The sequence below is a fragment of the Salarias fasciatus genome (genome assembly GCF_902148845.1).
Source record: "Salarias fasciatus chromosome 7 unlocalized genomic scaffold, fSalaFa1.1 super_scaffold_4, whole genome shotgun sequence".
Classification (NCBI taxonomy): Eukaryota; Metazoa; Chordata; class Actinopteri; order Blenniiformes; family Blenniidae; genus Salarias; species Salarias fasciatus.
In genome coordinates this window covers 540398-560476 of record NW_021941229.1, presented here as the reverse complement: position 1 = coordinate 560476, position 20079 = coordinate 540398, and the positions used below count along the sequence as shown (strand labels likewise).

The following is a 20079-nucleotide window of genomic DNA, read 5'->3' as shown; positions in this document are numbered from 1 at the left end:
CAATCGAGTAGAAAACAAAACCTCTGTACAGCAGAGCCACTAGAAAACTCCACAGAAACAACATCACTATGAAGACTACTGTTCACATTACAAAGAAGCGTCCTGCGGCCGGAGGCAGAGAGCGCCACCGTGTGGTGACTGGAGAGACACAGGTGGAACAGAAACATGGTGGCAATGGAAGCCAGCAGTCTGGGTCTGTCGGGGAGGCTGGGTCCAGTTCATGAATCCACAGTCTGGGTGAGGCGTCCAGCCGGGGGCTGGAGAAGGAAGAGCTACAAGAAAAACTTCAGGTAGAAAACTCGCCTGTGGCTTTTCCTGAAGGTTTTAAACACACCACCACTTCACGTGAAAACACAACCTGCCACTGCGCTTTGGGTGTGTGTTCACACCACAGCAGCCACAGCGCCACTGACAACAGCGTTAAACCAGCGCCAGCCCATCTCTATGGCAACAGGGACAGCCCAAGTGCAACTGTCCATGTTCTCCAGTGCTAGTGTTCAGTGTATTGTTCTCCGTGTTCTCCATCATCAGTGTTTAGAGTGTATTGTTCTCTCTGGTTTGATAACTTACAAAACCAACAGCACCAACTAGTGGGCCAACATGAAAACTACATGTTTTACAGCGTTTCTGCTGTTGCCATGGAAACAGATGTGTTGTCAGAATGTTGCCATGTAAGCACAAAGCTTTTCTGAAACAAAATGCAAAAACGCGTTTTCACTTGAAAGGTGGTGTGAGCAGCTCCTCAGACTGCTCAGGAACGTTCCTCTGTCTGACTAAATCCTCACAGCCTGAACAGCAGAAGCATGAAGGACTGAGACATGGAGGACAGTGAGAGGACGGTGAGAGGACAGTGAGAGGACGGTGAGAGGACAGTGAGAGGACAGTGAGAGGACGGTGAGAGGACAGTGAGAGGACGGTGAGAGGACGGTGAGAGGACGGTGAGAGGACGGTGAGAGGACAGTGAGAGGACGGTGAGAGGACGGTGAGAGGACAGTGAGAGGACAGTGAGAGGACGGTGAGAGGACGGTGAGAGGACGGTGAGAGGACGGTGAGAGGACAGTGAGAGGACAGTGAGAGGACGGTGAGAGGACGGTGAGAGGACAGTGAGAGGACAGTGAGAGGACAGTGAGAGGACGGTGAGAGGACGGTGAGAGGACAGTGAGAGGACAGTGAGAGGACGGTGAGAGGACGGTAAGAGGACGGTGAGAGGACGGTGAGAGGACAGTGAGAGGACGGTGAGAGGACGGTAAGAGGACGGTGAGAGGACGGTAAGAGGACGGTGAGAGGACGGTAAGAGGACTGTCCTCTGAGCTCCGTCTGCTCTGATTACGTTCTGTCTTTATCTGCTTACGTACAAAATGTCCAATAGAAATAATGTGGATCGGCCGATCAACCCCTCACCCCCCCCACCCCTCTCACCCCTCTCACCCCTCACCCTCTCGCTCCCTGACCCCCCCACCCCTCTCACCCCTCTCACTCCCTCACCCTCTCGCTCCCTGACCCCCCCACCCTCTCACCCCTCTCACTCCCTCACCCTCTCACTCCCTGACCCCCCCACCCTCTCACTCCTCCACCTCCACCCCTCACTCCTTCAAAACACCATCTCACCTCTCACCCCCCGCCACCGCTCACCCCTCACCCCCTCTCACCCCTCACTCCCTCACCCCCGCACCCCTCACCCTCTCACCCCCGGCTGGATGTGACGACTTGAGGCGACTCCCAGTTGACTCTAACTGAACTGGACTCCTGAACCTGCTCCAAAAGACACAGCTGGAAGGCCCAGATCACGTGCACTCCCCCGTGTGCACGTTGATGATCCCACGCGTGTGCATGTGGATGAAGTTGAAGATTTCGTGCGGCATGGCGTGGAAGCCGGGCCGCGGCTTGACGTTGTCGTAGTAGTGGTGGGTGATGAAGATGCCGGCGGGGTTCATGGGGAAGGCCCAGAAGCCGTACAGGTGCACCTCCTCGCACAGCTCCATGGCGGCGGTGACCAGCATGAGGCCGCTGCTCAGCCGCTTGGCCCGGACGCCCTGCACGGCCCAGAAGCGCTGCACGTTCAGCAGGTACTGCGGGTGGAAGAAGAACACGCCCCTCTGCGAGTCGAAGTCGTCCAGCATGTACTTGACCCGGAACGACACGTCGGTGTTGCGGGTGTTGTAGAAGGCGGGCAGCACCACCGAGGAGTTCTCGTAGTTCTGGAGGACCTCGTAAAACGGACGCCTCCATTTCTCCAGCTTCTGAAATCTGCAGAGAAAACAGAGTGTGACGAAAGGCAGACGAGGCGCAGACGGACGGCTCCTCCTGAGCCGGGCTCCACGGTACCTCTCGGTGATGATGCTCGGGTTTATGGTCACCAGATCAGTTTTCGTTCCAACATCTGCAGAGTACTTCTCAGAAATGGGCGGGATGTTGCACCTGCAGGGAGAGAACAGACCAACCATCATCCATTTCCCCGCCAAAACACCAGACACGCCAAGACAGCGGTGCTCCGTGATACTGAACACAAAGCTAGCGGGTGTGTGTGTGTGTGTGTGTGTGTGTGTGAGTCCCTGACTACTACAGTTAGATCATGTTCTTCATGTCATAACGAGCCTTCGCCACATGAAGTGCCCCATTGGAGGTGAGTTTCTGGTCAGAGCTACAGAACAGATTCACCCGTCCACGTCTCTGGTGGAGGACTGCGAGGGCGAGAGCAGATCCAGATCCAGTTCCAGATCCAGATCAGAGGCCACACACAGGTCAGCAGTCCGTGCCAGCTAAGCAGGAACAAACCGAGTATCGTGCACAACATCCAGAACCTTCCAACAAGACACAGCTGTTCCAGCTGCTCGTCTTTAACGCCTCAGAGAGTTGGACTTGGCTCATTTTGAGGTCAACAGGAATTTGAACCTTGATGCTCAGGAACCAAGCATAGCCTGATGTTCCACCAGGGAGAACATCTGCATCTCTACAGGAAACCAGATCAACTCCTTCTGGCTTACTTTCAGGATTCAAAGCATTTGTTTTACAAGTGAAAGTGAAAATAGTGATGGCAAATAAACTCAGTTTTCCTGAAAGAGTTTTTTGTTTTTATGTATCCATCCATAGAGTGTGGACGAGTGTTGTCCACCCTGGACAGGCAGACGGGGCGCAGCACAGCGCCTCAACGCTGCATGCTGTCAGCTAAAGCTGCAAAGAAATGATCTGGATACACAGCAAAAACTGGAGCGTTGAAATTTCACAGTTCTATGTTTCTGAGTTGATTTCAATCCAAGAGGGATTTTTTTAAACGCAGTGTCATTTCAGCAGTGGTCAGTGTTGACAGAGCTGATCACAGCGGTGTGGACGTCGGTGCAGCTCTGTACGATCAGTGCTACTTTAACTCTGTGGAGTCGGCGGCTTAGCGCCACCCACTGGACGCACTATTCACTCTTTCATTAGTCACTTCAGACCTGTATGCTGGTGCCAGTGTTAATTTTGACATGAATTTTTTATTTCATTTTAGTCTTAGTCACTCACCAAAGACTTGATTTAGTTAAAGTCACATTTTAGTTTAGTTTTGTTTTAGTTAAAATTTAGTCTGTGGAAATTAGTTTTAGTTTCAGTCTCATTTTAGTCTTGATGAAATCTGACAGTTTCAGCAAAAGGATATTTGTCATGGTTGTAAAAACTCCATTGCAAGCATATCTTTAATTGTGTTTAGATATTTAAACCTAGAATGTATCATATAACTCTGGCAGCAGTAACATCGTGCAGCTCCCGTCTAGAGGACTCACTGAAGAGTTCAAGGTGTCCAGAACACGGGGAATCCTGCAGTACAGGGAATCCAGGGATGAGAGAGTGGCATTGGCTGGTATCCAGGTACGAATGGATGGCAGACAAAGCTCTGGAGGTGGCGGAGTCATGGCTGAAGCAGAAAGCTCTGGTGGGGCCCACAGCCTCAGGCCGTGCAGGGGTGGGCTACTTCCCAGCAACCGGGGCAGATCAGGCCCAGGGGAAAGAGCGACAGCGCCTCATTCAGGAGGAGGTGCGGGCAGGCGTGGAGGAAGAACCAACCAGCAGGATGGTGGGAATAGGGCAACAAGGAGCGTGGACTAGGTGGGAGAACGTTCTGCAACGGAAGGTCACCTAGTCCAACCTCTGGAGAGCAGACGTTCATAACATCCCATTCTTAGTCCAGGCTGTGTATGAGGTCCTACCGAGCCCAGGTCACCTCCACGTCTGGGGAAAAACAGAAACACCATCCTGTCCCCAATGTCCTGGACGGGGATCCCTGGAACACCTCCTCAGCAGCTGCCCAAAAGCACTAGGGGAAGGGCGCTACCGCTGGCGCCACCACCAGGTCCTTCAGGCAGTTGCTGACAGCAGAGCCACAGCCCACTAAGCACCACTAAGAGCCACAGCAGGGTTCAGACCATCAAGGTCCACAGAGCCGGAGAGAAGCCGGAAAAACAACCAGGGTGAGAGCAGGCCTCCTCACCACCCGCGGCTGACTGGCAGCTACAAGTAGATCGATGGCAAACAGCTCAAGTTTCCAGCCAGGATCACATCTACGCAGCTCCGACCAGACATGATCCCACTGTCAGAATCCAACAAGGTCATGCTGGAACTCACAGTTCCCTGGGAAGAGTGCATGGACGAGGCCAACGAAAGGAAACGCGCCAAGTACCAGGAACCGGTAGACGAGTTCAGGAGGCAGGGCTGGAAAACCTCTGGTGAACCTCTGGAGGTGGGCTGCCGAGGATTCGCAGGGCGATCCCTCTGCAAAGTTCTCTCACTGCTGGGCCTCACAGTGGAGGCGAAGCGGAGGCCATCAGATCCACGACTGAAGCCGCAGAGAAAGCCACAAGGTGGCTCTGGATTAAGAGGGCAGACCGTGGGCGAGCGCTGCTGGGACACAGGCCGGACTCTGATCACCTCTGGTCGGGTCGCCTGGGCGAGGGTGTCTGATGTTGAAAGACCCGAAACACCCAATGACCCCAGGTTACATCACTGATGATGTGTCCCCGCGCATCCGTGAGATGTAGCTTTGAACGCTTGTATCATAAATATGAATATTTAAGGCTTGTTGGAAAAAGTGAAATACATGAACTTCACAGATTCTTATTTATCTTCTGTAAAAATAATCTTAAAATCTTAAAATAGTCTACTGGTTATAAACAACAAAAATCATAATGACCAGCAGGTGGCGGTAATGCAACCAACGGGATGCAAGCTGCCATAAAACATCACAGAAGAAGAAGAAGAACAACAACAACAACAACAGTCACAGCACGGAGGATGGATGTAACCCAGCTAGTCCGGCGGCCAGCGGTAGCCTTTCACTCATCAGTTCATCATTTCCAGAGATTTTGTTTTAGTTTTTGTAGTCGTTACTTATTAAATTTACATTCTCGCCACAAATTAGTCACAGAATAAAGGGCCATCAATAAACAGTTTTCATTTAAGTCTTAGTTGACCAGATTAACACTGGCTGGTGCAGTGTTTAGTGCCTGTGTCTCACAGCAAAACGTCCTTGGTTCATATGGCAGCTATGTTGGTTTAACTCAAACCAGACACTTGGAAATACTTTCAGAGAATTATTTGACCCAGGAAACGTAAATCTGGATTATTGAGACACTTTTTGGACAAGATACAAGGAAAAGTACGTTTGACAGCCATCTTGGAATCCACCCTGTGTAACCGCTTTGCATGAATGTGACTTTAAAACCCAACGAGGTTTGAATCCAGCAGCATAACATTAGACAGTCACCATATCAATCAGAATATGGCACTTTTCTGCTCAGTTGAATATGCAAAGATTTCTCCAAGTTGGTCCTTGGGGGTAATTTTCAACTGTGTCACATTTTATCTTCTAATAATTCAAAGTGAAAACTACAAATTTAGTATAATTTCTACTCTTCAGATCACTCTTGAAAAAAATGAATACAACTGGTCATATAGAGCTATGATATGATCCATCAGTGTCAAATCATGGCAAGAAACCACCACGACTTCATGTCCAGCAATAAAATTGGTTTCTCATCAGGTTTACATTTCAATATATTCCAGAAGTTCCATCTCAGTCAGGAGCAGTTTTGCCATCAAGATTGTGCAAAACAAGATGTTACATTTCCACTTGTAGAAGAAAAATGGAGGAAGTTTTCCACAGAACAGCATCTTAATTTTAATAGTTGATGACTATTGAAAGAATGCATTAAAAACTCCACCCTGGGCACTGCACTGTGAGAACAGGAAGTTCAAAATACCTCAATTTAACGTGGAGTCCAATGTTTCAGCTGATTGTAAACCTTTATTTTGAAAGTGCCATTTCACCCTCTCAAATATTTTGACCAAAAATGACTTCACACCTTTTCTTCAATCTGTTCAAAGAGTCAATAAACCCAGTATCATGAAAATCTGAGATGGGCCATGCTGAAAGTGTTGAATCAACTCTGTGGGGCTTAATTCAGCCCTCCACGTTTTGCTATGTGGTGACATAACTTTGGTTTGCAGATTCCAGCAGAAAGACACCACTACATATGATCATCAGTCAATAAGGGCAACAAAGACAGAATTTACCTGAAAACAAAATCTGCTGAGTCGATTTCCTTTCCACATTTGCTGTTCTTGATGATACCACCATTTCCAATCACTGCACATTTCTTGTACTGTGATTTGGAGTATGGCATATCCTGGATGAGACACAAACAGCTTATATTAGAGCAGCAGTGCACAACTCCTGACAAAAACACAGAACACAGAAACTGAATCAGGCCAACTGGAACCGGAGGACGTCATCGCTTCAAGACTTCTGACCAAGCCCAGTTCTTCCATCCGTCCGAGATGTATGATGATCTACCAGGGTTGTGAAAAGCTGTGGAAGACGGCAGGAACTCACATCTGGGAACATCTTGAAGACCTCGGTGGTGATGGGAAGGATCCCGCTGGTGTCCACTTCATACCTCAGCTTGGTCCCTGCAGGAGTGTTCCTCTTGGTGGTGAACAGGAAGGACGGAGCGTTACAGCAGCGAGACAGCGACATCCTTCAGGGAGATGGCATTGACACATCTCAACAGACTGTTGTGGTCACATATTCTACTTTCAGGATGAACTTATTCCTGAAGAATAGCGACTGAACACCGAGACCTGAGCTGATATATCAGCAACGCAGCCATGAAATCCAGCTGACGAGCATTATCCTCAAAGCCACAATGCTGCACAGTGCTACAAAAGGTCTCATTAGAATTGGTTTCATGTTGAGATTGTAGTCGTTTTTAGTATTAATGGTTTGCTTTTTTCATTAATCACCATCCAGCACCACAAAGAATAACTTTAAAGTTTGAATTTGAAAGTTATTATGGCTCTATTCTATCTGTCTGACATGCTAAAGATGAAACTGGGCTGCCTGAACTAAATCATGTTTGACAGCCCTGATCACAAGCTTAAACAGGTAACCAGAACGCGCAGCTACGCCATGCTTCTGTTCTACACTGGGTGGCAGGACTGAGTCACTCAGTCTACCCCTCATCCAGTTTTAGGAGTTCTGGCTCGAATTGAAGTGGTCCAGATTGTGTCTAGATTGGGTCCAGATTGGGTCCAGTGGGTACCGGTTGTAAGATGCCACTCCGTTAATTCTTTCCTGTGACTGACTTGATAGACCATCTTGTGGTGAAAATGGTACTGCAAGACAAATCAGGCTCAGGAAAGATGTTACGCTAATTTTGTGAACATACCTGCTGGATATCATAAATCTGTCCTCAAGGTCACAGCTCCAATGCTGCTTTGTGTCAATGTTCTCATTATTTGACATTTTACAATAAACAAAAACACTGCATGTCAAATCTTTGATTATACATGCTAATATACAGTATGTCAATGTACATGGCCCAGGAAAAGAGGTATACGGCTTTAACATTTAGATACAGTGACTCAAGTGGATTTTATTTCCATAGCTACAATTAACCATTTTAAACAAACCCATTCATTTAAAGGTGCCTTAAGGAGTTTGCACGTTTTATGCGAAACAGCGCCCCCTGCAGGCCTTGGGCGTAACGCAGCTTAGTGAAAAACTCGTCCCTGTGGCTCCCGTGCACGGAAGAGAGGAACTCCGTCTTCGCTCGTTTAGAAGCGCTCAAGTAAGATTTAAGTTTCTTCTGCCTGGTGGAGTCTGTGTGGAGCTGCAGTGCTAGAAGCCAGTCTGTTCTGACTTTCTGGAAGATCCTGCTCAGTTGTTGCTCACTAAGCATCTGGCGGAGTAATGGCGGACAAAATGAAACCTAACCAGCCGGAGCACGCATTACGTCATTCCTTTCAAATTCTCCCCAAAAAAATGCTGGAGCCGGACCGGCACTGTGACTTTCAAGTGACAGTTTAGCCTGTTAGAGGTTCTGGTAATGAATATGTCAGGGAACATTGCACACAGCATTAAAAATGAGTAACATATTTATGGTGGAAAATAAGTATTTTTAAGGTTGTAAAACTCCTTAATGCACCTTTAACTATTCAGGATACCCAAAATCTGGATATCTAGAGTAGAGTAGAGAGTAGAGAGTTAATTTATTGATCCCAGACTGGGAAATTCAGTGCTACAGCACCCTCAGAAAAAAAAGGTGTTTTTGTTAGTTGGAAACAAGCTAAAATCATTAAAGGGTGCAGGTTGCCAGTTGAGGAGACTTCAAGTAAGCATAGACAGTTCAGGCATGTCCCCCTAGTGGCGCATGGCCGGTGTCACAATCACAAGACCAAATACAGAAGGTTTGACAACCTTTCATCCCAGAACAACTCAATTTGAAATAAAACAAACATAATCAAGACAGTGTTGATGGAAATGAGTGATTGCTCAAAGGGAATGTTTCTTCAATGACAGGTGTAAAATGAGGATGAGTTTACTGATTTTTATAGTAAATGTCTTACTTGTAGCCCCTTTAACCTGAGACATGGGAAACAACAGACGTGGAATGACGAGGTTTTGGATGGTTTCAGGCGGTTTCCCTGCTCAGAATGGGAAGTGCTTACTTAAAGTTGCTGGTCTCCTCCTTGTTCTGCTCCCACCTGCACACTTGCAGGTTTCTCCACCTCTCAAACAGCTCTGAGGTTTTCACCCTGGCAAAATGGCAGAGAGACTTGGGAATGAGTAAGGACACCCATGGCCTTGATTTTTCCGAATAATCTTGTTTCTACAAGATGCAAGAAAGACAAACAAGGAAGCAGTGATTTCTCTGTGGGATGGCTCCGCCGACTGCCACCGGATACTCTGCACAACAGAAATGCTGTGGCCTCATAGCCACGTCTGCAAATAGCCGTCCTTGAACGGACATTTCCTCTGAGACGGCTTGTGCTGGGATTTGAGAGGACGGGCAGGGCAACGGCAGCCGCTCGCCGCCCGCCACCATCAGAGTGGGTCGAGGCCTCGCTCTGTCAGGGAACTCTGCAGAGCTGAATTTTACACTGCAGTTCAAGAGGAAAACGCATCTTTTCTACGTTTCGCTTTCACACAGCAACACTTGGATAAACGTCCAAATGCTGTTGTTTGCGTTAGTAATGAAACCACACACACATGCAGCAGAGAACAAGCCACTGTAAACATTAACAGTGGAGAATCAAATCAAATCAAAACAAACTTCAAGGTGTAATACAGGATTTTCTCGAAAAGACGAAGCCAAACGTCTGTTACTCACTTTTTGAACAACGCCATGCTCCAGACCATCGCCCGGCTCTCCTGCTTCTCCCAGGAAACGTGGAAGCGTGCGAGCGCGACCTCCTCTTCTCCGGCGTGCACGACTCTGTTTACAGTGTCTGCGATCGGCCTCGCTCATACATGAAGCTTGTTTTCCAAAACAGTTCCAGTTTCATTATGTCAGACTCGCCATCGGTCAGTACTAGCTCAGAAGCTCACGGCTACAGAAACACTCTGCATGCGCAAAAGGGAGAAGCTGATTGGGCGCGAGCACGGAGAACCGCCTCACGAAACCAGCTCATCAGAATGACTGACAAACAGACCCACCAGTTATTTAGGTGATCCACCCGGAAATCAAAGCAAATAGAAAATCCTGTATTACACCTTTAATCTCTAAACCACTTTTCATATTAAACAACAACTCAAAGTGTGTTACAGTAATGAAAACAAAACTCAGCAGATAATAAAATCACACAGAACCCAGACATTCATCTGGACAGAACACCAGGTTGGATTGTTGTTACGGTGACTGTCAACTCTAAAACTACCAAGTCCAGGAGAATCTGGACTGGAATCAGGACTAGTACCAGGACCAGGATCAGGATCAGGACCAGGACCAGGACCAGGACCAGGATCAGGACCAGGGCCAGGAGCAACATTTTTAAAAGTAGTGTTTCCCCCCGTTTCCATAGGGACGGAATCGGAACGTTTTCAAAAATGTGTTTTCAGTGACTCCGAGCACCGTTGTCATATCGACTGACTCCCAAGGTACAACAAAACTTTTGTGTTTTCGCTTGAAAAGGTTTTGTGAACAGGGCCTGAGCCCCATTTTACACAGAATGCGTTGCGTCTGGAGAACATAGAGAACCTGAAGTGTGTGGATCCTGACCAACACTGAGCTGCAGATTCTAATATTGAGTAGTGTGTGACGTCTGTCTGAAAATCCAGCTGCATTAAAGATGCTGTTGAAAAATGAAACCTGCTGCTGTTCGATTATAAAAGCATTATGAAACTTTCAGAGCTCTAAAGTCTGACAAGAGATTGAATTAAATGTATGAGATGAATCTGGTTCAATCCTCCACCTCACGCTCTGCGTCTCCTTGTCCAAACCCTCTGTTCTCCAGGGTTAAAGTTAGCGTAGCAGTGCCACATTCTCGAAGATGCCATAGGTCGTGGCGTACACCACTTTCAGGACCCGTTTTGAGTAAGCAACGTTTATAATTAAGGGCCCAGTCATACAAACAGTTGTGCAAATCATTAAATGTTGTGTCTTCAGTTCTTCTGAATACAACAATGATACAGACTCAAGGAGCCAGTAAACTATTTGTGGACTGAAGTGACACAGAGAATCAGCTGTCCACTGCTGTGAACACCAACTATACTGACAGTCATTAGAAACTCTCAGGTAGATATGTATGCAATTTTCTACTTGCAGGGGGGTTGTTATTACTCATTGTGAATTTATTGGTGACTTAATGCTGGGGTAGTTGAGATAATGATGAGTTGCCATGTTGTCACGGTTAACTGCACATAGGTTGGTCTCCTTGCCAAAGTGGACCAAATACACATTGAGCAATACTCAGTGGGTATCTGCACAATGTGAGGATTGGTTTTGGAGGCCTAAAAAAGTCCACCATGTTTAGTCCAGTGAACGGCATCATGCCACGTCTATCATGTGAACAACGTCTGGGGCATTACTATTATAACTGTTTGTGCAATATTCATGAAAATCTGTGCCACTCATACTCATACTGCCTCTCCTGTGGCTCTGTGGTTTGGTGCAATATATCTGTTTCCAGTTAAGGTCCGTTTTTCTTATTTTAACAGTGCAATAATTGTTTATTCTCTGTGATGATATCATTGATCAGTCTAGATCATTTGAACTGATTGTGTTGAATTGTTGTCCTGTGCATAGCCTTGTCTATTTATTCTATCTATTTATCCAGGTGCTAAAAAGCATCTATTTATTGATAATTTCACGGTGTGTTATAATTGAGGAAGCCAAAGCAACGTAATTTCTTTCCTCAGTGCACTGTTGTGTATGGTGAAATGACAATAAAGTCTAAGTCTAACTATTATAATATTATAATTACTATTGCAACAACACATCATCAGCAGGGTAAAACTAGCCTGTCTCACCACGGTCTAACCAGCTCACGTTCCCTATTAGTGGAGAACAATCCAACGTTTGGTGAATTCTGCTTCACAGTGACAGAAAGAGCCGACATCCAAGGATCCAAAAGCGACGTCGCTATGAACGCTTGGCCGCCACGTGCCAGTTCTCCCTGTGGGAACTTTTCTGACACCTCCTGCTTAAAACCCAAAAAGTCAGAAAGAACGTGAGGCGGGGCCGGTCTGAGCTACAGCGATGTAGCCAGGCATACGGGCTGGTCACTGGACTAAAAATGGTGCAACACCTGTGGGACCGTTTTCCACTTGCCAGTCATACCGTACAGGAAACACCCGGCTCGGCAGCCCCACTGCGCGTCCACGCTCGCAGGAAGTCAACCTCCAAGCACAGAGGCCTTTGCGCACCAACATTCTGAGCATGGTTCCATGCCAGACATGACCATGGGCCAGGCGACACCTCCGAGGACAGCAGCGCTGGGCAGGGACCCTGTTCTCCCATGAGAGCCGTTTCTGTCTGGATCACCCAGCTGGTCGGGAGCACGTCGTGGAGAACGCCACGCAGAGTGCCGTACCCGCGAGCAGAATGGCTGTCCGGTTGCCAGTGTCATGGTGAGAGCAAAGATATCCTGCCGTTGGTGCAACATCACTCCTGGTCTCTACACGGACCAGATCCTGCAGCCTCACATGATCCCACGATGTCCCCGTTCTCCAACAGGACAACATCCGTCCACATTCAGCACAAGTGACCCAATCATACCTGGAGGTCCACGGTCCTCCCCTGGCCTGCCTATTCTCCGCACATGAATCCGACTGAACGCTTGTGGGACTATCTCGGTCGTCAGGTGACCAGTCAGGTTCCCCAGCCGGCGAATAGGCAGCAGCTGATCCAGGCACTGCAGGTCCTGTGGACCGGGATTCCACAGGACTTCATCCAACATCAGCAGCATGTGCCAATGGGTCGCCGCCCGCACCAGAGCAAACGGAGGCCATGCCCGGGTGTGACTGTTGTGACTGTGTGTTTTTGGCAGGTGCCATTGACTTTTGTTATGCTTTTAGTTTTGAAATTATTGTTGAAACTTTACATTTGTGTTTATGTATGCTAATACCCTAAACAAACGATCATGTGAAACGTTTCCAGTTTCAGGCTCAAAATAATAATTAGGTTAAAAATTATGGTCTCAAAGTTTTCATTGACTCTGAGTTCACAATACCCACAATGCCATGTGTCCATCAGCACTACGGCAGGTCTAGTCATTCAAAATGCATCGTATGTTTTGATGTGGAAAAAAACCCATTGTCCGTAATGCAGACTCATGCTGTGGGTAACAGCCGGAGGAGGCGACGCAGCCGTATCGGATCCACAACTGATCTGGAGTAAAAAAGACTGAAGAGAGACTCAATGGCCTGAACAAACTGCGATTTTTGGCCATCACAGACAAAAGTAGCAATCCTGAGAGAATCATGTCAATACTGTTGGTCTTGGCTCTGGTTAATCCGTGGTCCTCCGTCGCCCTGTGAAACCGGGTCAAGAACGGCCGAGGTCTTCGTCTGGGACCAAACATCAGCTGCCATGAGATTCAGACAGTGTCTGAGATGTGGCGATGGAGGGACTGCTGCTGCCAGTGTTGTTATGTTTACATGTGGGGGGTTCAGCTGGAAAACCACGGTTAGTAACAGTAAAGGCAAACGACAAGCAATGCTAATGTAAAATGCTAGTCGATGCTAACATGTTCATACTTCAAGCTCCCTTTAGAAAACTGGCAAATTCACCTCTCTTTCCAAGCCAGACCGTGACGGTCCTCTGCTGTGGCGTCCCGCTGACTGGACCATGCTAAAGCTGTTCCAGAGCGCCGGGCCGGGCTCTGAGCCTCAGGGAGCCGCTAAACGGGCTCCGTCCAGTTCTGGACGGTCCACCGGGCCGGGATCACCGGAAATAAACCAGTTCATGATTTGCTAGTGAATGTCGGCGCTGTGCTGAGGCTTCGGTTGCCATGGAGACCACCCAGAGCAAACTTTACGTCATGGCCAGAGATGTTTAGATCTGTGCCGTACGGTGTGGAAGGTTGTGAACTGGTTTGTGATGGTTAAATTGTAGAGTCTGTACAGGCCCTCAGTCGCTGTGCAGCTCACACACTATGACACTTTAAAGCAGGGGTGTCCAAAGTGGGTCCTGGAGGGCCGCAGCCCTACATGTTTCCATGGCTGTGTCCGAAATCACCCCCTATTCCCTATATAGTGCACTATATAGGGAATAGGCCATTTTGTAGGGGTGTCCGAAAGCCTAGTGAGCATCGATGTTCCCTACATAGTGCACTCAATGTATCCCACAATTCACTGTGAAATCTAGTGGACAGCCGATGGTCACTAGACAAAGCAATACATCCCATAATGCACTGCAGTCGCAGCACGTTAGAATCGTGTGACACTAATGACGTAATTAACTGTGCGGCGAAGTAGTGTCCAAAACCGTCCACTACATAGTCCACTATAGGCTCTATGCACAACTCAACCACTTCCTGAACTTCAGGAGGCTCCTTGTTTCCTGTCTTTCATGATGGGGCGAGCTGATTACTGCAGGTGTGTCTGAAGTTGTTACAGAGGTCAGACACACCTGCATTAATCAGCTTGTCCTGTCATGAAAGACAGGAAACAAGGAGCCTCCTGAAGTTCAGGAAGTGGTGAAGTTGTGCATAGAGTCCATATAGTCCACTACATACTATTCCCTATGTAGTGAGTAGGGAATAGGGAATGAGTGAGTGATTTCGGACACAGCCCATGTCTCCCTGCTCCAACACAGCTGATTGCAATGAGGCTCGTTATCTGGCTTTCTGCTGGACTTGGCCATGAGTCTTCATGAGATTCAGCTGTGTTGAAGCAGGGTGACATGGAAAACATGCAGGGCTGTGGCCCTCCAGGACCGACTTTGGACACCCCTGCTTTAAAGGGATACTTCAACATTTTGGCAAATTGGCCCATTTAGCGCAATTCCTTAGTCATTTAGAACAGCATACTTACTTTTTTGTGAGGACGAGCTGTTATTTATTCAGAGGTGAGTCGGGGAAGGTTTTCGGGACGGACACAATGGAAGTGGATGGTATTTTTGCTTTCCCTCCTCAAACTCATCAAATACACAATCCAACAACCCCAAAACACTTTGGTGGACACGTTATAATCCGCACATTCACTACGCTGTGGAATATTAATGCAAAATTACGAGATTGAGTTGTTTATGTGAAGATTGCTAAAACGGAACTACTTACTAAACATGGCGTCTGGGCGTAGTGATTTCAAAAGAAAAAGTAGTTCCCAGTATTTGCTTCAGTGTCGTAACGCTACAGTATTATTTGTTGGTGTTCCACAGCGTAGTGAATGTGTGGATTATAACGTGTCCACCAAAGTGTTTTGGGGTTGTTGGATTGTGTATTTGATGAGTTTGACGAGGGGGAACAAAAATACCATCCACTTCCATTGTGTCCGTCCTGAAAACCTTCCCCGACTCGCCTCTGAATAAACAACAGCTCGCCTCACAGAAACAGTCAGTCTGCTGTTCTAATGACTAAGGAATTGCGCTAAATGGGCCAATTTGCCAAAATGTTGAAGTATCGCTTTAAAGTGTTGCTCTCTTCGTCCTTTACTTTCATCAACCAGGAAGCAAGTGAGTGAAATGTATCTTTAAAAGTGTGAGTTCAGGTAATAAATTACAGTGTCATATATTTAACAGCTCATCCTTCTGGTTCTCCATCCTCCTGTTCACAGCCTTTCAACAAACATTTACTTGATCTTCTAAACAGACCGATGTGGTATTGTTTGTTTACCTGACAGTTTCGCAGGCTGTCAGCCTTCTTCCTCAGAGTGTCACGTGATGTTGTTGTGACGTATCTTGTCAGCTGATTATACACAGGTTTTGGCGCTGCTTAGAAGAACGTTCGCCTTTGGATTATAACTTTTTGAGGACCAAATGAACTTTTTCGGACTAAACATTTACTTGAACTAAAGGATAAAGAACTTGTTGGATTTTATCTATGTAAGTCTGTCCACCATAGGTAACGGCTGCGTTGTGTTCCAACACTCACATCGTTAGGACTTTGACGTCCATGATCTCTTGCCGGAGCTCCCTGCATGCAGTGGAGTTGTATTCAAAGGGGCCGTCATAGTTTTCCAGATACCTGGAGGGATAAACACAGTCATCCTCTGCCTGCAGCTTCACACACAGACAATCAACAGCATTAAAGAACAACCACAACAAGCTGTGAAGTTCAAATGCAATACACACACAGCAGAGGTGTTTAACAGTGTGTACATGTAGCACAACACAGTAAAGCAAAAAATACTGAATCATCACTAGAGAATGCTGGACTTCATGACGAACTGGGATATCAGTGTCGTATTGTGAGATGACAGATGACAGAAGTGACTTCGGGATCGTAGCACACTGCTAGCTGGACACTTGCACCAGATTCTGTTCCATCTTAGTCTAAACCAGTGAGGTTCTCTACATGAGGGAGATGAAGCCTCTGGCTGCTGTTTATCTGCTGGGATGAGGCTTTCTCAAGGTTTAATGTCTGCCAGAAGCTGAGAAAAGAAGCAGAGGGGGCTGATTCCAGTGGCGATGGAGCATGACTGAGTGTGTGTGTGTGTGTGTGTGTGTGTGTGTGTGTGTGTGTGTGTGTGTGTGTGTGTGTCAGATTTACTGATTGTTTTTTTCTTGGACTGTTTGGAGACAAACACAAACACCAGCTGTCATGAAAATAGGTAAGTTGAACTCTAATTATCGGGATTTTATTTTTTTAAAGCAAAATACTGATTAGATCTACTTTAATCTGGTAATTAATAACAAGGCTGTCTGAGGAAGCATTTCCACCACAGTTTGTTCACATGGAAGCTGAGCATTTCTAGAAAGTTGGGATTTTCCCCACTTGCACAACAAAAGAGTATTTTTGAAAACTTCCAATCTGGAAGCTGCTTTTAAAAAAGTTGCATTTTCATTGCTGCAGTGAAAGCTGTTGTGCAAACAGACACCAAGAACACGACAAAACGGGTAATGGGCCCTAAAGTAAACCCTTAAGAGATATTCCTGCTTTTTTAATGTCAATATTTCAGTTGCTTTTGGCTTCTTCTGCTTGTAATCAGTTGATAAATCTTTTAGTTTTTAAGAACAGCTATGACGCTGAAACACAAATCCCCTGAACTCCTCCTGAGAGCACGGCATTCAGGCTAATGCTAGTTACGGTGTAGTTTAGATCTTATGAGCCGGTTTTGACCCACAGACCTCATGTTTGACACCCCTGTCTGAACAGGAGAGCTTAGACTTTCAGTTCAGCTGAAATGAGTGAGTGAGTGTTAAACCCACCTGACTGACGTCCATTTTTCCTCAAACTGAGACAGCTTATTAAAAATTCACCTGTTTTTACAGTGAGCCTGTCGCCTGCAGAGGAAGATGGAAGCTGAAAGCCTCCACCTGCTCCACTGCTCCAGAGAGAGTGTGTGTGTGTGTGTGTGTGTGTGTGTGTGTGTGTGTGTGTGTGTGTACATGTTTTTCCATCCTTGTGGGGACCAAATGTCCCCACAAGGATGGAAAACCTGCACTATGTGCCTTGTGGGGACCTTCTTCCGGTCCTAATGAGGGAAACAGTGTTTTCTTGACCATGTTGTTGTTACTGAAAAAAGTAAAAGGTCAAAAAACATTTCTGTAGGGCTGCGCATTGTTTTGGTTTGGGTTAGAGTTAGGATAAGGGGCAGGGTTAGGAGTTAGACATGAATGGGAGTCAATGGAAGGTCCCCACGAGGATAGAAAGACAAAAGTGTGTGTGTGAGTGTGTGTGTGTGTGTGTGTGTGTGTGTGTGTGAGTGTGTGTGTGTGTGTGTGTCTGTGTGTGTGTGTGTGTGTGTGTGTGTGTGTGTGTGTGTGTGTGTGTGTGTGTGTGTGTGTGTGTGTTTAGAGATGGAGTAGGGTGGTTGGGATGGAGGTTGGAAAGGGAGAAAGGAAAACCACCAGCGCCACCAAAAGTGTTGGTGTGTGAAGATGGAAGCTTTAATTATCCTGAAGAACTTTATTCTGCAGAACATTGCAGAACATCATGGTCATATCTGGTTTGTTTGGCTGTGGCTTTGCTGAAGCCACTCAGGTGTGTGTGTTCCCTGAAGCCACTCAGGAGTGTGTGTTCCCTGAAGCCACTCAGGTGTGTGTGTTCCCTGAAGCCACTCAGGAGTGTGTGTTCCCTGAAGCCACTCAGGAGTGTGTGTTCCCTGAAGCCACTCAGGTGTGTGTGTTCCCTGAAGCCACTCAGGAGTGTGTGTTCCCTGAAGCCACTCAGGAGTGTGTGTTCCCTGAAGCCACTCAGGAGTGTGTGTTCCCTGAAGCCACTCAGGAGTGTGTGTTCCCTGAAGCCACTCAGGAGTGTGTGTTCCCTGAAGCCACTCAGGAGTGTGTGTTCCCTGAAGCCACTCAGGTGTGTGTGTTCCCTGAAGCCACTCAGGAGTGTGTGTTCCCTGAAGCCACTCAGGAGTGTGTGTTCCCTGAAGCCACTCAGGAGTGTGTGTTCCCTGAAGCCACTCAGGAGTGTGTGTTCCCTGAAGCCACTCAGGTGTGTGTGTTCCGTTCCCCCTGCCGCCGGGCCGCCGGCTGGTCCGATGGCCGTGTGGTGGTCAGGTCGGGGGCTGGAGCTGGTTCAGGCGTGTTGCTTTAGGCTGAACTGTATTTAAGAAGTGCTGCTATCAATACTGGAGCTAAGCTCAAGGTTCATTGCTGTCTTTAAAACAGTAGTGCTCTTCCTTGGTGTGTAATATACTGAAACGGTTTGGCAGAACTAATGGTCACATCAAACTTTACTTTCTTCAGTCCATGTTTCTCTCATCATATCTTTGATTACCAGTGTCTGTTATTCATCTCTACATTCACCATCCTGTAACTGTTTAGTTGTTTTTCTTGTATCCAACTTCAGCTGCAAAGACGTGAGAAAAGTCCGATGTTTCCCACCATGCTGATCATCCCCACGGGCCCACAGGCCTTCTGTTCTCTGTGCTGCAGGAACGACCTTTCCCCCTACAGCTCCATGAAGACGCTGACCCTGGAGCGTCTGCTGCTGTGTTGAGGGATCACTTGCTTTGCTGGAATCTGTGAATGCTGCAGTCTGAGTGTGTGTGGGATGGATCCTATGCAAGCGGAGTGTTGTTACCTGAGGCCGTGGAGGTAAATGAAATGAGCTCATGGGAAAAAAAAACACAACAGCCATGAAAGAAGAAAAGAGGTGATACGATGGAGGGATGACAGAGTCCAAATAAGGAGGGATGAAACTGGTTGTCTACATCCACCTGATGATGCAGTGTGTGTTGTGAGCTTCCTCTGCCACTGTGAGCGTGAGCGTGTGTGTGTGTGTGTGTGTGCGTGTGTGTGTGTGTGTGTGTATGTGTGGCAGGGAGGCTGCAAGCAGCGTCGCCTTGTTTTAGCTAAGATGATGAAACCTTTGCAAGTGTTCTGTGTTCTGCTGGAGATGAGATCCTTCTCGGGGGGGGGGGGGGGGGGGGGGGGGGGGGGCTTCACCACATACTGACTCTTCAGTGACAATGAGGAGTTTTAGGGATTCGGGGCAAATCTGGCAACAATGGTTTTATAAAGGAAAAAAAGGAGTGTGGTGTGTGTTGTGTGTGTTGGTGTGTGTGTGTGTGTGATGTGTGTGTGTGTGTGTGTATGTGTGTGTGTGGTGTGGTGGTGGGGGGGGGGGGGGGGGGGTAAATCCAGGTTGCAGACAGAGAGAGACAATGCAGATGTGAGAAGGGGGACTGGGGGCCAGAGAGGACGTCCACACTATGTACATGGCAAACACAGCTGTGCAGAAGACACGACACACAGGAGGACGAGGAGATGCTGCTGGATGGGACACAGAGGGGCGAGGACAAGGCCGGGGGCGACCAGCTTCTGAGCAGCGGGGGGGGCGGGGATCTGAGGCGGATCAGACAACATGCAAGAGCAGTTCTGGAGTGCAACCACCACTGGAAATATGAGTTTATACCTGTCAGACTAATGGAAAAGAAAGAGGCATTCTGGGGTTTGGTGTAAAACAAGACTAGAAATGCCTTCAGACTGGCCTACCTTTTTTTTTTCTTCCTTAAATCGGCTAGGCAGGGTGTGACTATAACGGAGATCTGAGAATCTGGCTGAAAATTCTGACGGAAACATCTGTCAACATGCAGACACGTCAGTTAGAGTTCAGAATGGAGGGAGTGGTCTTCTGTCTGACGACCTGCAGCTGAGCACCGAGGAGCACACACACACACACACACACACACACACACACACACCGCTGCTCTGT

At 47.6% G+C, this 20079-nt stretch overlaps 1 protein-coding gene across 1 annotated transcript in view; it reads right to left on the bottom strand.

The window, feature by feature from the left end:
- Positions 1–1774: 1774 nt before the first annotated feature.
- LOC115383362 (alpha-2,8-sialyltransferase 8E-like) overlaps positions 1775–20079 on the bottom strand; it is a 23183-nt gene continuing 4878 nt past the window's right edge. Inside the window, exons 3-9 of the mRNA XM_030085548.1 lie at positions 19860–19970; positions 15844–15936; positions 8980–9066; positions 6863–7007; positions 6544–6656; positions 2326–2418; positions 1775–2247 (exon numbers count right to left, since the gene is read on the bottom strand). Of these exons, the coding sequence (XP_029941408.1) occupies positions 1785–2247; positions 2326–2418; positions 6544–6656; positions 6863–7007; positions 8980–9066; positions 15844–15936; positions 19860–19970 (1105 nt within the window). The 3' untranslated portion in view covers positions 1775–1784. The remainder of the gene's footprint in view (positions 2248–2325; positions 2419–6543; positions 6657–6862; positions 7008–8979; positions 9067–15843; positions 15937–19859; positions 19971–20079) is intronic.